Source organism: Sprattus sprattus (assembly GCF_963457725.1).
Source record: "Sprattus sprattus genome assembly, chromosome: 2".
Lineage (NCBI taxonomy): Eukaryota > Metazoa > Chordata > Actinopteri > Clupeiformes > Clupeidae > Sprattus > Sprattus sprattus.
In genome coordinates, this window is record NC_137921.1 from 63,853,593 (window position 1) to 63,867,140 (window position 13,548).

The 13,548-nt window shown below is 41.4% G+C and overlaps 1 protein-coding gene across 5 annotated transcripts in view; it reads left to right on the plus strand.

The window, feature by feature from the left end:
* col12a1b (collagen, type XII, alpha 1b) overlaps nucleotides 1–10,345 on the plus strand; it is a 73,129-nt gene extending 62,784 nt beyond the window's left edge. For 4 of the 5 annotated variants that reach the window (XM_080833210.1, XM_080833211.1, XM_080833212.1 and 1 more), the window contains 13 exons: nucleotides 679–765; nucleotides 961–1,014; nucleotides 1,234–1,329; nucleotides 2,050–2,103; nucleotides 3,421–3,474; nucleotides 3,575–3,628; nucleotides 3,726–3,797; nucleotides 4,338–4,373; nucleotides 4,475–4,541; nucleotides 4,825–5,007; nucleotides 6,925–7,002; nucleotides 7,794–7,964; nucleotides 9,286–10,345. In XM_080833210.1, the coding sequence (XP_080689336.1) occupies nucleotides 679–765; nucleotides 961–1,014; nucleotides 1,234–1,329; nucleotides 2,050–2,103; nucleotides 3,421–3,474; nucleotides 3,575–3,628; nucleotides 3,726–3,797; nucleotides 4,338–4,373; nucleotides 4,475–4,541; nucleotides 4,825–5,007; nucleotides 6,925–7,002; nucleotides 7,794–7,964; nucleotides 9,286–9,404 (1,125 nt within the window). In that variant the 3' untranslated portion in view covers nucleotides 9,405–10,345. Of the gene's footprint in view, nucleotides 1–678; nucleotides 766–960; nucleotides 1,015–1,233; nucleotides 1,330–2,049; nucleotides 2,104–3,420; nucleotides 3,475–3,574; nucleotides 3,629–3,725; nucleotides 3,798–4,337; nucleotides 4,374–4,474; nucleotides 4,542–4,824; nucleotides 5,008–6,924; nucleotides 7,003–7,793; nucleotides 7,965–8,228 lie in introns of all 5 variants that reach the window. The other variant, XM_080833214.1, reaches the window with a different exon arrangement.
* The last annotated feature ends 3,203 nt before the right edge of the window (nucleotides 10,346–13,548 follow it).

A 13,548-nucleotide genomic window follows, 5' to 3' on the forward strand; every position in this document is an offset into this window, starting at 1 on the left:
GGTCTTCTTTGCTCTTTACTCCAGTAAGAAGTAGAGTTATTGTGAAATTCCGAGTGATATTGTGGTTTCATGACATTCTCACAGTCGTAAAATGGAGTTACATAAAAGTGAACCCCCTCCAGTGAGACTGGTATCCTTAGCTAAGGGTGGAGAACCTTTTAGGAGCTGTGATAGCTTATGGCCATTTGGAAGACAAAGACCCAGCTTCAGCTTCCTATTGGCCTAGTCAAAGGACGAATGTTATTGATTTGAAGTTTCAACTGTTTGCCCAAACCAGCAGCACCCAGAGGGGGGATAGAGACCCTTTCTCTCTCATACCACGAAACAGGATTCAGTGGGACACATTAGCAAACGAACAAAGCCCGTCTTGTCAGAGTACTGTTTTACACATTTTATGGTGTGCTCCTATTGTACTGTACTGGCCCTCGCTGACCCCCTGGTTTACCCCCTTGATGAATAGAGATATGAATAAGGAATTCCACTAATGGCTGCCTAAACAACACACGCACCGCTAATGTTAAGTAGTGATGTCTGAAGGATTTCCAAAGAAACTAAAGCCCCCAGGGACTACTCTTATGGCTCCGGTGCGTCTTATCTGTCTGTCAGGCACAAGACATCTCTTTGATCTGAACTAATCTGTGTCCCCTCTGCCCTTCTGTCTCTTTTCCTCTAACTCAGAGAGATGAGTCCAAGTGCCCAGCTCTCCCCAACGCCTGCACGTGCACCACCGAGAGCACGGGACTTCAGGGAACTCAAGGGCCTGTGGTAAGACCATCACAAGAGATATCATCTCCCAAAACACTCCTGAAATGTATGGACGGAAGCCCTGACATGAGTCTGACAGAGCCTGAGGAGACTCAGCGGCTAATGCTAGCAGCTTATGCTACTGCAGGGGGTGGGTCATCCTCAATTCAAATTTTTTTGTCACATCTTTCTGATTAACGGTACTTCCTTTTGCAGGGTGCCCCAGGAAGCAAAGGTCCAAGGGGTGAGAGAGGAGAGAATGGCCCTGCGGTTAGTATCATGCTACTGTGATTCTATTCTTTTCCCTTTTCAATCCATCTTTATTAAGACTTTTATTAAGATTGGATTAGAGGCTTGGTTCAGGATGAAGGCTCCAGGAGACAAATGTGGCCCAGCTATCCAGACACAACTAAATCATGTAGACCTGCCTTCGCTGATTTACAGTGGATCTCCATCTTAAATCAAGTACTTCCTCTGGTGTATCAACAGGGTCCAATGGGTCCACCTGGAGAGATGGGAGCGACTGGGCCCATGGGCCTTCCAGGCCCTCAAGGACCTAGTGGAATGTCGATTCCTGGCGAAGCTGTGAGTGTGTGCACCCCCCCTCCCCCATTCTCTCCTAAACCTCCCCCATCTCTAGTCACTGTCTCAGAGTGTCGCCAGCTCTCAGGAACTTCCCATAAATTTCCCTCTTCCTCTCAGCACCTCAAAGTGAGGCTCAGGATCTGGTTGTTTGTTATCCTGAGAGTGGAGGCCACTGTGGCAGTGAGCTTTGCAGTCTACATTCCACCCTGTCTGGGAACGTACATTTGATATCTCAAACCCCTCAGACCACCTAATCTTTATGTGTCTATATAAATCTGCCGCAGTTTCCTCCTCATAAAAGAAACTGCTTACAGTACACAGTGCGGGTGACTGCTGAATGGCAGAGAATGCAAGGAGTGGCAGAATCATTTGGAACACCTTAGAAACACAGTACTCAAAATATCGCTTTTCTGTTATGGTTCGTCATGTTTGGTTTTAGACATATGGTTCTTCACGAGGAGAGGTGAGGGTCTTATGCCCACAGCATGTGCATAGGCCTCACTGTATCGATTACAGTAAGTTTTTGACATTGAAGAAATCATGTGCATCTACAAAAACTGTGAAATTGAACAAGCCATGCATATCATTACTTTTCCGACTCAAAACTTTTGTGACGGACTCCACTGACCTTCCATGCCAAAAAAAATGAGCTGAATGCTTCACTGACAGTTGATGAATGTGTAACACAAATGTTGGTTCTGGTTTTTTTTTTTACTCCAGGGCCGGCCTGGACCAAAAGGAGATTCCGGTGACTCTGGACTTCCTGGGCATAAAGTGAGTTGGCTGGGAGGGAGTGATGTGTGTGGTTTTGAGCAGGAAACTGGGTATTATCCGTAGAGCGGTGGAGCTGCTACTGCTCAGGCTGTCTGCGGCACATGGCAAGCCTCGAGTAACATTGCAAGAGAACAGGAATAAAATTGGAGTCAGAGACCAACATCAGGCTGAGATCATGAAATGAGATCTAATCTCTGCTGAACTGCAGATTAGCCTAGTCTAAAACAAATCACTTTAATGCACATGATTTGGTAACGTAGCAGATTTTTTTTGATCTCCTCTGACTTGGTGCATCTCCTGCACTTCTATTGTGGGTCCTGCTCCATATTTAGGCACATAGGGACGTGAGTCAAAATGAGAGGGTTCAGATAAGCGAGCGCTCATGTTACAGTATACTGTAGAGCCAGAGGCTTGGTACAAGTCTCATGCATCAGCTACAGCACCTTAAATTGGACTCCAGACTGCAAAATAAATAAATGAGTCAATAATAATAGAATGGTTGTAATCATACAGTGATCACCTGAAAATACGTGGTTCACAAACAGGGCACACTTACATCACTGGGTTACTATTACATCCAGTATACATCCAAGCATAACAGGGGTGTATGGATCAAAGAGTTCTATGAAGTCACGTGAGTTGTACTTTATAGATTAATATTAATTGTAATCTTTAATCTTTAGAACAGTTTGATTGAATGTACTGAAGGAATCTAGCATATTTATCCTCTGAACAATTACTATTCATTTCTACATCTGATTGAACTATGTTGTGTATACAGGAAAGCTATAGTTCACAACTATTGCAGCTGTTGGTATTTGTAAAACATCCCTGCTGAACAAGTTTAGTGCTTACACTGCAGTTGCTCAATTTATATATCACTCATGGCCAGGCTGGATGTGTGGATTAATAAATGTTCTGATATTTGACGCTTAGTAAAGCCAACATCCGAATAAGTATGGGGTAGTTTTTGCAGGTGACGACTCAGGAGCAGATGTCATAGCAACATCCATTTAATGACTTGCAGAGAGAGCAGCCCAGGTTTATAAAAGCCAATAAAACGGATCTGGAATATATTATGTTCCCTGTAAATCTTATGCCCAAGCATCAAAGCTGCAGGAGGATTGACTATAAAAACGTGACGTGAGTGAGGGTTTTTTGGGAGTAAATGAGAGTTGAAAAGGAGATTTACTGTTTGACATGTACAAGGGGTCGCCTTTGTGGTGGGTCAAATGGTTTGTGACCTGTGCTGATGTGAGATGTTAGGAAACTCTGGTACTAAATTGGGTATTTTTTTTCCTTGGCCTTGTTTCACAGGGCCCACCTGGGTCTGCTGGTCGGATCGGGCCTATTGGACCGGCTGGACCAAGAGTGAGCTGAATTGCTATTCCCTATCAAATACATAATTGCACTGTACATGTGAATGCATCCACCATCACCTCTACTCATTCTGTGCTGTTGTTATACATAGGGACCCTTAGGAAAGGAAGGATCAGCCGGACCGAGAGGTCCCCCAGGACCAATGGTGTGTTGTTATTTTTTATTACCAAAGCTAGAGCTATCGCTAATGTTTCTGGGGTTGATATTATCTTTGGGGGTGCTGAATGTTTCTGTGGTTCTAGGGACCTCCTGGACCTCCTGGAGTTAACGGCCCCTCGGGACAATCTGGAAAGCCTGGTGACAGTGGCACTCCTGTGAGTACAGCCTGTTTTGAACCCAGAACATAATGGCTTCCCATAGTTTTGGGGCTCATTCAGTCTCCCTTCTTCATAGTCTGGTGTAGGAGTGGGCAGCCAGTGTAGTGTCAGGCTTGCCTCCACTGATAGATGGGCCATATCAGGTGTCACGTGCTCCTCCTTGGTTGAAATGAAATCACACGACAGCCATGCTGTGCTAAGCTATTACTGCTGTGCTAAGCTATTACTGCTGTGCTAAGCTATTACTGCTGTGCTAAGCTATTACTCAGCATTATCAGTGCACGCAGGGCATTAGCCTTGGTGGATATTTGAACTGCATGGTTTTGCCTTACTGCCCATGAAGTCATTCGGGGTAAAAGTGTCCCCATTATGTTATGCCAACAAAATACCGGACATTGACTTAAACACACTATTACATAGTTGCTATCCTCAGGCTATCGGCTGAGTTTGCAATTGTGTGCTTACGTTCTGGAGGACAAAGCCTCATTTAATGTTGCACATGTCTGTGTGTTCTGTTACTAATTCGCTGTGTTGCAGGGAGCCACGGGGGTGAAAGGAGACAAGGGCGACAGAGTGAGTGATGTTTTCAATTTGCGTAAGAAATGGATTGTGAATGAATGAACCTTTCATGCTTTCTGCTCTTCACTAACACTTTTTACTTTCTTCATTTATAGGGCGACATTGCCTCCCAAAGTATGATGAGAAACATTGCCAGACAAGTCTGTGAAAATCTAGTGAACAGTAAGAATGATTTTCATTTTGTTATGAAAAACATATGCAGGCAGTACATTTTGAGGACCAATGGGTTTATTAGTGATTTACTATTTTTCCGCCTGATTGTAAACTGCAAAGATCCCTTCAAGGTAGTGCTTGATGTAAAAATTTTAAAAGGATTGTGGGCGTACATGTAGAAAAGCATCACATCATTGCAGCCTTGCAGGACATGATATGAAGATGAGATACTATTATGAGTCTCAATGAATTTGTTGTTCTAATTTGTTGTGCTCATAACATTGTTTTCAAGGTCAGATGAGTCGCGTCAGTGAACTCATAAACCAGATCCCCAGCAATCAACGTAGCAACAGTCCTGGACCATCAGGCCCACCTGGATCTCCTGGATCTCAAGGCCCTCGTGGAGAGCCCGGAAGAATAGGCAGAAACGGCTTCCCCGGAAATCCTGGATCGCCTGGAAATCAGGGAGAGAGAGGTGCTCGTCGCGATCTTCTTTTTTTCCTTGCCACTCTTCAAAACTCTTCTGTTGCTGCATGCCAAGTGAGGTGCTTTATGGGGCGAAAACAGACGTGCGGAGTTTGGGATTCAGTATCCAGCTGATCACTGCTTTATTAGTTCTCAGCGGCAGACCGGCCCATGTGGGCCATGCCTGGCTTGATGAGCATGCTTTGAGCTATTTGGGAACTCCTGAAGCTTGTCAAGTGTATGTATTTTTCTAGTCTTGATGTGTTATGTGCATTTACCACAGTTCCCAAGTAATGCAAGTAGGGCTGGGCAATGACTACAAATTTTAATCGCGATTAATCGCATGATTTCCCTGATTAATCACGATTATTCGCATTTGTATACGCAAAATCCGACAATGAATTCAAAAGTACAGAGTACAGCGCACTTTTATTTTAAATGTTCGGCCATATGAACGAAAGTGCCATAACATTTGTTGTGCAAACACTTTTAACATCAGCAGGTAAATAAAATATTCAGTGTAATTCTCTATTTAAACAATGTTATCAAAGCAAATACAAAATTAAAGCTCATTGCCACTGCCAGGACATTAATGTTATCCTGTTCTTTATGAAAAAGAACAAAAAACTGGCCATAAAATCCTGAGCCACAATCCTATCATTAAAACAGGCAATTTCTGAGGTAACAGCAGAAATACTTTACTTTCATCAGGGAGCAGCATAAGCAGTCTGTATTCAGTAGCCTACCAAATGTCCCTGTTAGAGTGAGAAACCAGAAAACACTTTCAGTGCAGTTTGTCAATTCCTAGAACTTGACACTGTTATTTTAAATGTACTGCCATATGAACTAAAGTGCCATTGCATTTGTTGTGCAAACACTTAACATCAGCATTTGTATCTAGTAGGCTAGGCCTAGCAGTTACTAGAATTATTACTTATTTAAACTAAACATGTAACAATTCAAATAATTGTATTATATTAGTAATATTCCTATTTTAAAAGTATACATATATCTCATGTTGCCATTCTGTATGCTGAGTATATTGATTTAACATAAATTACATACCTTCTGCATGTGTGTATTTATTGCACCTATCTGTTCTGTTATTTTCATATGAAAACCCATGGTTATATTTATAATTGTTCATAAGTTAGTAGTGTCATAACTCCTCTCTGACGTTTATAACAAACCAAACCACTACCAACACAATGTTACGTGAGCAAGCTGACTGTGGCGAGATGGCCGCCAAGTCTGGACTTTCAACTCCGTTGGCTGGCAATGCGACCATACATCTTTATATATATATATATATATATATATATATCTATGGTTTATCCGTTTCCGGTTTTGCGGTAGACTTTTACAAAATAAAAGCATTTGGGCAAAATAATAAAACCTGCGTTAACGACTGATAAAATAATTGTTGCCGTTAAATAATTGATGAATTAACGCGAGATTAACGCGTTAACTTGCCCAGCCCTAAATGCAAGCCATTCTGCTACTTTGAATCTCTGCATCCCAATGGTAGTTAGTGCTTTAGGCAACCTGTTAAAATGTCATGTCACTGGATTTGCTTCTCCGTCTTACAACTAACATCTCTTTTGGTTCAACCTGTTTTGAATCAAAGCTTTTTCAAAACATCCTGTTGGTATCCCACCAGAAGTAGGCCCTCAATTGTCCTTTGTCCAGCCATACATCAGTCCTTGTGATCTTTCCTGTGGTTTTGGAAACATGTTTTTGTGCCTTGTGCGCATTCTAATGTTGTCCCAGTGGTTACATTCTGTTACTTTTGTATGTGTGGTTGTGTGTGTGTGTGTGTCTTTGTGTATGTGTGGTTGTGTGTGTGTGTGTGTGTGTCTTTGTGTATGTGTGGTTGGGTGTGTGTGTGTGTCCTTGTGTTTGTGTGGCTGGGTGTTTGCCTGCACAGGACTAGCTGGTGAGAAGGGAGACAGGGGCAGCCCTGGCGTTGGACAGAGAGGACAAAGGGGACAACCTGGACCCCCTGGTAAGTTAAGACTCCAAAACAAAACCAAACCTTCATGCCAAACTACAACAGGTTGTCTCGGACAGGTTGTGCCGGACAAGCTAGCCTGAAAAGAACAATATACTTATATACTACATATACTATATACTATATAGAGTGAAGTCAGCAGATCAAGGGACCGCAACTAGGACTTCAGAACTTAAGTGTCCATTAATTTAACTACCACATAAAGTTTTTATTCCTTGATCTGATCCCAGATAGAAAGCTTTATAGTTAAGAGAATATGATGTATAACCTCTGTCTATTTGCTCCTGACATGAGGGCTGATTGATTAACTGTTCCTCTGACAGATTTCAGAATAACACTTTCTCCAGGGCTACACAGTAGTCTATCACAGTCAAGACCTGTCACAGTAGTGTTATCAGGTACTAGAGGGTCTCCATCACAGTGACGACCTGTCACAGAAGTGTTAGCAGGAACCAGAGGGTCTCCACACAAATTTAGTTCTGTCATTTTTAACCTTGACAGAGATGAATCTGCCAGGTCAAGCTGTTGCAGGTCAAAAATGAAATATGATGGAAAAACCTGCAACACCTGTGATCGTATATAAATTCCTCTGTGTACATGCCAACTGGCAAATGATGTCAGCCTCCCATCGTTGAAGCTCGCAAGTCTTTGCATCAAAGACTTTACAATATTTCCTACATTGTTAATCATAATAAATATTGTCTCTTAGCCAAAACAAAAAACTCAGTTTGAGAGCCCACCACGAGGGACACGCTTTTGAACACTGTTGCACATCTTTCCACCAGGACCACCAGGTGAGTCCAGAACCGGACCTCCCGGACCTTCAGGCTCTTCCGGGACTCGTGGAACCCCTGGCCGCAATGGCAACCCGGGGGTGAGAGGCCCACCTGGCCCCTCTGGCTACTGCGACTCCTCTCAGTGCGTGGGCATTCCGTACAACGGGCAGGGATACCGAGGTACGTCCTCTTAAGTGTAACTGAAGGAAGCATGCTGGTTTAAGTGACACCCCTCTTAACATTGGTTGCATGCCATAAACAATGCATGAACGTAGTTAATAATGTATTTTAATTAACCAATAGCATAGAGGCAAACTACCAAGAGTTAAATTGAGCATAGTTTGCTGAAAGGGAGCAATGTATATTTGACCTCTTGGCTGTAAATGTCTTAAAGGAAAAGCACTGGTGACATCTAACATTTTTGTCATCTCTGACCTGTTTCAGGATCACAATAATAAGCCTTTAAAATCACCTGTGCTGCTTTCACTTTGAAATCCTGAGAGACACCTGTTTCTAACCAACGAACTGATTCAAGAACATTGAACCCACTAAAAACACAAAAAGAACAAAAAAAAAACAGCAGAGCATAACAAGTGGACTGGTACTAACAACAATTCACAACTACTAGAAACAGACAAGCAACGGTGATGGCAACAACGTAGTAGCCTGTTTGCATCTTGAAGCCAGTCGGCGAACAGACAAACCACTTCTGCCGGGTGAAGGAGCATGACCACAAAGCAAAACAACAAACATTTGTTTACTAACATGGTGGCCAAGACGGGAAACATTTTTTAACCTGTTAACTGCGAGGTGGTACCTGTAAATAAACTAATTGTGCCTTGTAAATGAATCACATTCACATAACACCTGTAGTAAGCTTGTGCCTTGTACCCTGTTGCTTGCCGAATGCCAACATGAATGCCTCTCTCTTTTAATGTAACTGTGTGCCTTAAGTGATATACCCATACAATTTGCTCAGGGCCTAGATGAAGCACATGCTTTTTGTACATGTGACCCTGGAGGTTTAAAACATTCCCTTTTCCTAAAAGAAAATCACTTGTTTGTGCACAATGATAATTTTAACAGTTTGGAGTGTTTTTGGTCAAGCACTAGCTGTAAATCTGTCTGTTGTGAGATTTAGCAATGCAGCCCCAAATGCACGCGTAAGCTAATGGTACAATTCCTAACTTAATTTCTTTCTGTGGATGTTTTTCTAGACGAATGACAGAAAAAGTGTTGTAATTCTAAGTTTTAGAACCCTTCCCTCTATTAGAGCATAGTCTTCCAGTACAGCTAAGATGCACAAATGCACTGAAATGTTTACAATTCCTTTTTCGGTGCCTTTGAAGTCAGTAGCTGATAACACATAACCGCATCTAAGCCAAGGCTGTGGGTCAGTTCTTTAGACGGAACTCCAGTGTTAGCCAAACAAATGATAAACCTGTATGTCGAAACAGTTTAAAATCTCAGCCATGCTCAACTGGCCAAAAATATTTTCAAGGACCCGAAGCGGACCCACAGGTAGTCCCCATACCTGAAGAAGAGGAATATGATGTTTCACAAAACGAGCGTCGGAGGAGGTCTCTATCAAGTAAGGGATCAGAGACGATAGCACCATGAGAAGCGGATGATGTTCTCCACTCAATTCCTATATGTATAAATTATATATAAATATGTGTTTGTTGTAGTCACTCTCAGACATGTAACTGTGAAGGGATATGCACACTTGACATCACAAGGGGCTTCTTGCCTTCTTCTTCTCTTAATTTGTCCATACCTTCACGTACAGTGCACACATGAAAACAAATAAACCACAAGGGAAGGTGAGCAAACCAAAGGAAATGATTTTTTTCTCGATCTGTGATCTTGTTTTTGTTTTTCTTCAATTCCTCAATTCACTTTGTGCTACCATTGCTTGTATAATACCCGCGTCATGTCTTCACTCATTGGATGATAGCCGTTAGCATTTAACAAACAAAAAAAAAAGGCTGCATTTGAAAACATATTGGTTGAGAGCAAATGTATAGAACAGCACAGTGGGACGTCACTGTGTGTATACAGTCATAATCACAGCTCATTAATGCCTCATTATTACTGTCTACATCGTTATGTTGCAAATTTCACAGTCATACTTCACACTCTGCCACTGAAGTCATAGTCACATCAGCATCAGCCGAGCTGTTTCTCACTTTTACATACTTCATTTAAACATGACTTTCTTTTGTTATTTTAGACTTAATATTTATCAGTTTTATTATATCAAGTCACAGCAGATTTTACCAAAGGTGGAATTGCATGTCTGTGGTGTATATTTAGTACGTTTTTTATTTGTTTTGTCTTAGTTTTTTTTGTTTTGTTTTGTTTTGTTTTATTTTCATCTGAATATAGTTGTTGTCATTGTTGTTTTATCATTATCTCATGCAGTTGACATCTGTGTGCAAGACTATGGATATAGTATTGCTGCTTTATGTTTTAATCTGCAGATTGTGAATCCACAGCCTTATTTTTCTTATTTATTTCTGAAACCGAAGAGGCATTTTTCAATAAAACTACTGAAAATTTAAAAACTTGGTCGACATTTATAATTTTTTTCCTACATAAAAGGAAGCACATTTTGGCTTATTTCAGCTGGCTGGTGGCTGTCTTTAATGGTATAACACGGTATTTCATTCACAGCTAGCTAGAGCCTTTAATCGATCTTGAATTCATGATTCTTTCAGTACACAGCATGACAATGACAGTTATAACTAAGAATCCAGCCTCACACAATCAACCCCAATGACACAACTGAAATTTCCCTGAGGTTTAAGACAACCAATACTTACCAAAATATCTAGCTTGTGCTACAAAAATAGTGCAGTTATGTGAAGTACAATTGTCTGTAGAACACTGTAACTTCAATATCAAGTAAACTAATATACAATTTCCATGGTTGGTGTACAGTGACATAAACTTGCTTAACAAGATTCAGAGGCATGACCCTGTCACATTAAGGACCAGTGCCTGATGTCTTTGAAGAAAGCAAACATGACACGCTAGTATGTCTTTTGGCTGAGGAGAACTGAGACTCATCAGGCTATCAGCAGGTCTCAAAGACTTGTACAGAATGGGGCTATTTTTTGTAAACTTGCAGGGTGCTGGATGTCATTAACAGGCCTGTAAGTTTTAGAACAGAACTCACTATGCAGTATAACATTAGCACCTTGTCTAAAGAGTTTGCCAGATATGTAGGCCTACATAACTTAAAATACCCTCATGCATTGCATGAGTTTGTAAAAGGTGTTTTATGGCTCTCAGAAATATTTCTCAGCTCATTGCAGATGCTGTTTTAGTTCTCACTTTTGTGTAGGGCAGTGAGAGATGTGACTGTGATGAATTACTTTAAGAAGATTATGATCAGAGGGCACCCTGACATTTAGTGATGTACAACCAAAGAGTTGTTATGTACTTCAAATTCTGCATAGATTTACTTGAAACACATGAACTCCTCTTGTTTATACGGTAGATGGCATTCCTTTCGGGCATTCCCAGATGGTTTAAAGACATATTTTATCACTCGTAGTGGTTCTGGTATTTCTCATCTCCACAGATCTGGAGACTAATTCAAAAGGGATGCCCAAAGGTGTGGTTGGCTAGCCGTGCCACGCTCCATCTCTTATCGGTAACGAATTGCTTTGAAGTCCCTCCCAAGAGTAGCCTATCCCCACAAAGGTATGTCGGAACTAGACTCTCTTCTCTTGGACGGTGGTACAAGTATATCAATAGAGAGGGGGAAAGGCTAAAGCAGCTTCAAAGTCCACCACTGGTCCAAGTGATGCAGACCTGAGCACATGATATGACAACCTGTTGCATATTTGTATTTATTCTTTATTTCAGACACCAAGTTCCATATAAAGTAACAGACATACAATTATACAAAATAAAAATAGAGAAAAACAAAAAGATACAACACACATAATACAGTGCATTAAAAAGTATGAAGACTTTTGTGCCAATTTCGTCTTAAGTTCGAGGTAAATCGATAACAGCTCTTTAGAGGGTTGACCAGAGCCTCTACTATGCAGATCTCAGACTTGAGTTGTTGTTAATAGATGAGCCTCACAAAATGTGCTATGATGATCATAAAATCATTATGTTCTGTGAAATGTCTTCAGATATGGGTTTTAGTCAAAAGCTTAGCAAAAGACGGTTATTTCTACAAGTCCACTATGAACGATGAGTATTTAATTACACTAATGACTGTTGCTTTAGGGTTGAGGCCGTTAAAGCTGCCTAAGATGTTATACTGTGACAGAATCGTCCATAGCTCTCCAAAAAACATGATGTTAGCACTATGATGAGTCATTTGATTTAGCTGGACAGGGAGCCTGAAACAGCTTTCCACATCTGGGTGAGCCACACGTCAATGTGAGACCTAATTCATCAGAATGAAATGTGCTGATTTATGGGGTCACTAATGGGTTAAATTAATTTCAAACGACAGAAAGAACTTCATAAAAGCCAAAGAAAATGAAAACTGAACATGTTCAATAATGATGGAGCATGGCCGTAATATGTTCATGGTGTCCCCCAAAAAGGGGAACAAGTAGTGAGCTAAAACCACAAGGGCTTTAACACAAAGTGTTGCAGGAATGTGCAAACACAATATTTAACTTCTGCCATCACCCATTATTGTTGAGAACAGGGTGCTAATTCATCAGAGCACACCATAAGCAGCCCCTTGAGGGAAGCTTTCAACACTTTGTGGACCACTGCTGTGTTACTGCGAGAGTGAACTAGAAAAAGTAAATCCATCTATTAAAACTGGGACTGTATTGTGTAATTTGGAACTGTAAAAGTGTTAGAAGTGCCCCTGCCAGGGATGACCACATCAGGAGTTAATGGGAAGCAAGAGGAGTCTGCATGTCGAGCTGCCTGCGGGTCCAGGGGTGGTGTTCTGTTAGCACTGACGCTATGTCCGGCCACCTGCACTTTGCTCACTCACTTAAGCAATGCTAACGGCTATACTGGAATCTCTCTAGTTTCCCACAGTCACCTGGCTTTTATATGACAATCATGCAAATCAAAAGGTTTATAATGCAGGTATATATTTTTGATCAATACCTTTTAGCTTCACTTTATGCTCTTTTGGGTCGAGGACTAAAGAGAAGCTGCTTCTATGGATCTGCTAATGTGAAAACACCTAGACTGGACTGTGTGTTAGTCTGGAATAGACTCTCATCGTGTAGAACTAGGGTTCATGAGTCTGTGTAGCCCAAAGGCTCAGGGCTTCACTGGGCTTCATGAAGAATAGTATTAGTAGGGATAGGCGCGCTCTACTTCAGAGAAATATAAATGCGTTTTCGGGTGCGAGTAAAAGAATGTTAACTATTAGTAGAATAAAAACCGCACTCTCAAGCTTTTCTCCTTAATAATAAGACCAGTTTATTTTGCACAGACGCGTTTCGGCCTTAAGCCATCGTCAGTGTGTCTTCATGAAGAATAACCAGCATCTGTGAGGTCTTCCACTGAAATGAGCCGGTGGCATCCTCCGCCTTATAAGGATAACATTTCATGATCCTGGTTACAGAATTGCATCCAGAAACAGCACCAAAGGAGATGCTAAAAGGTATACAGACAAACAATTTGTGATGGTAGAATGCTTTTTTGGGAAAGAAAATATAAATATTTGATTGGTTCGAGTCATGCACACGCTAACATCCAACAAGTCACTTAACGCAGACGTTTGGCTTTTCGATGTCATAACAAGTCAAGAGCAGCACAC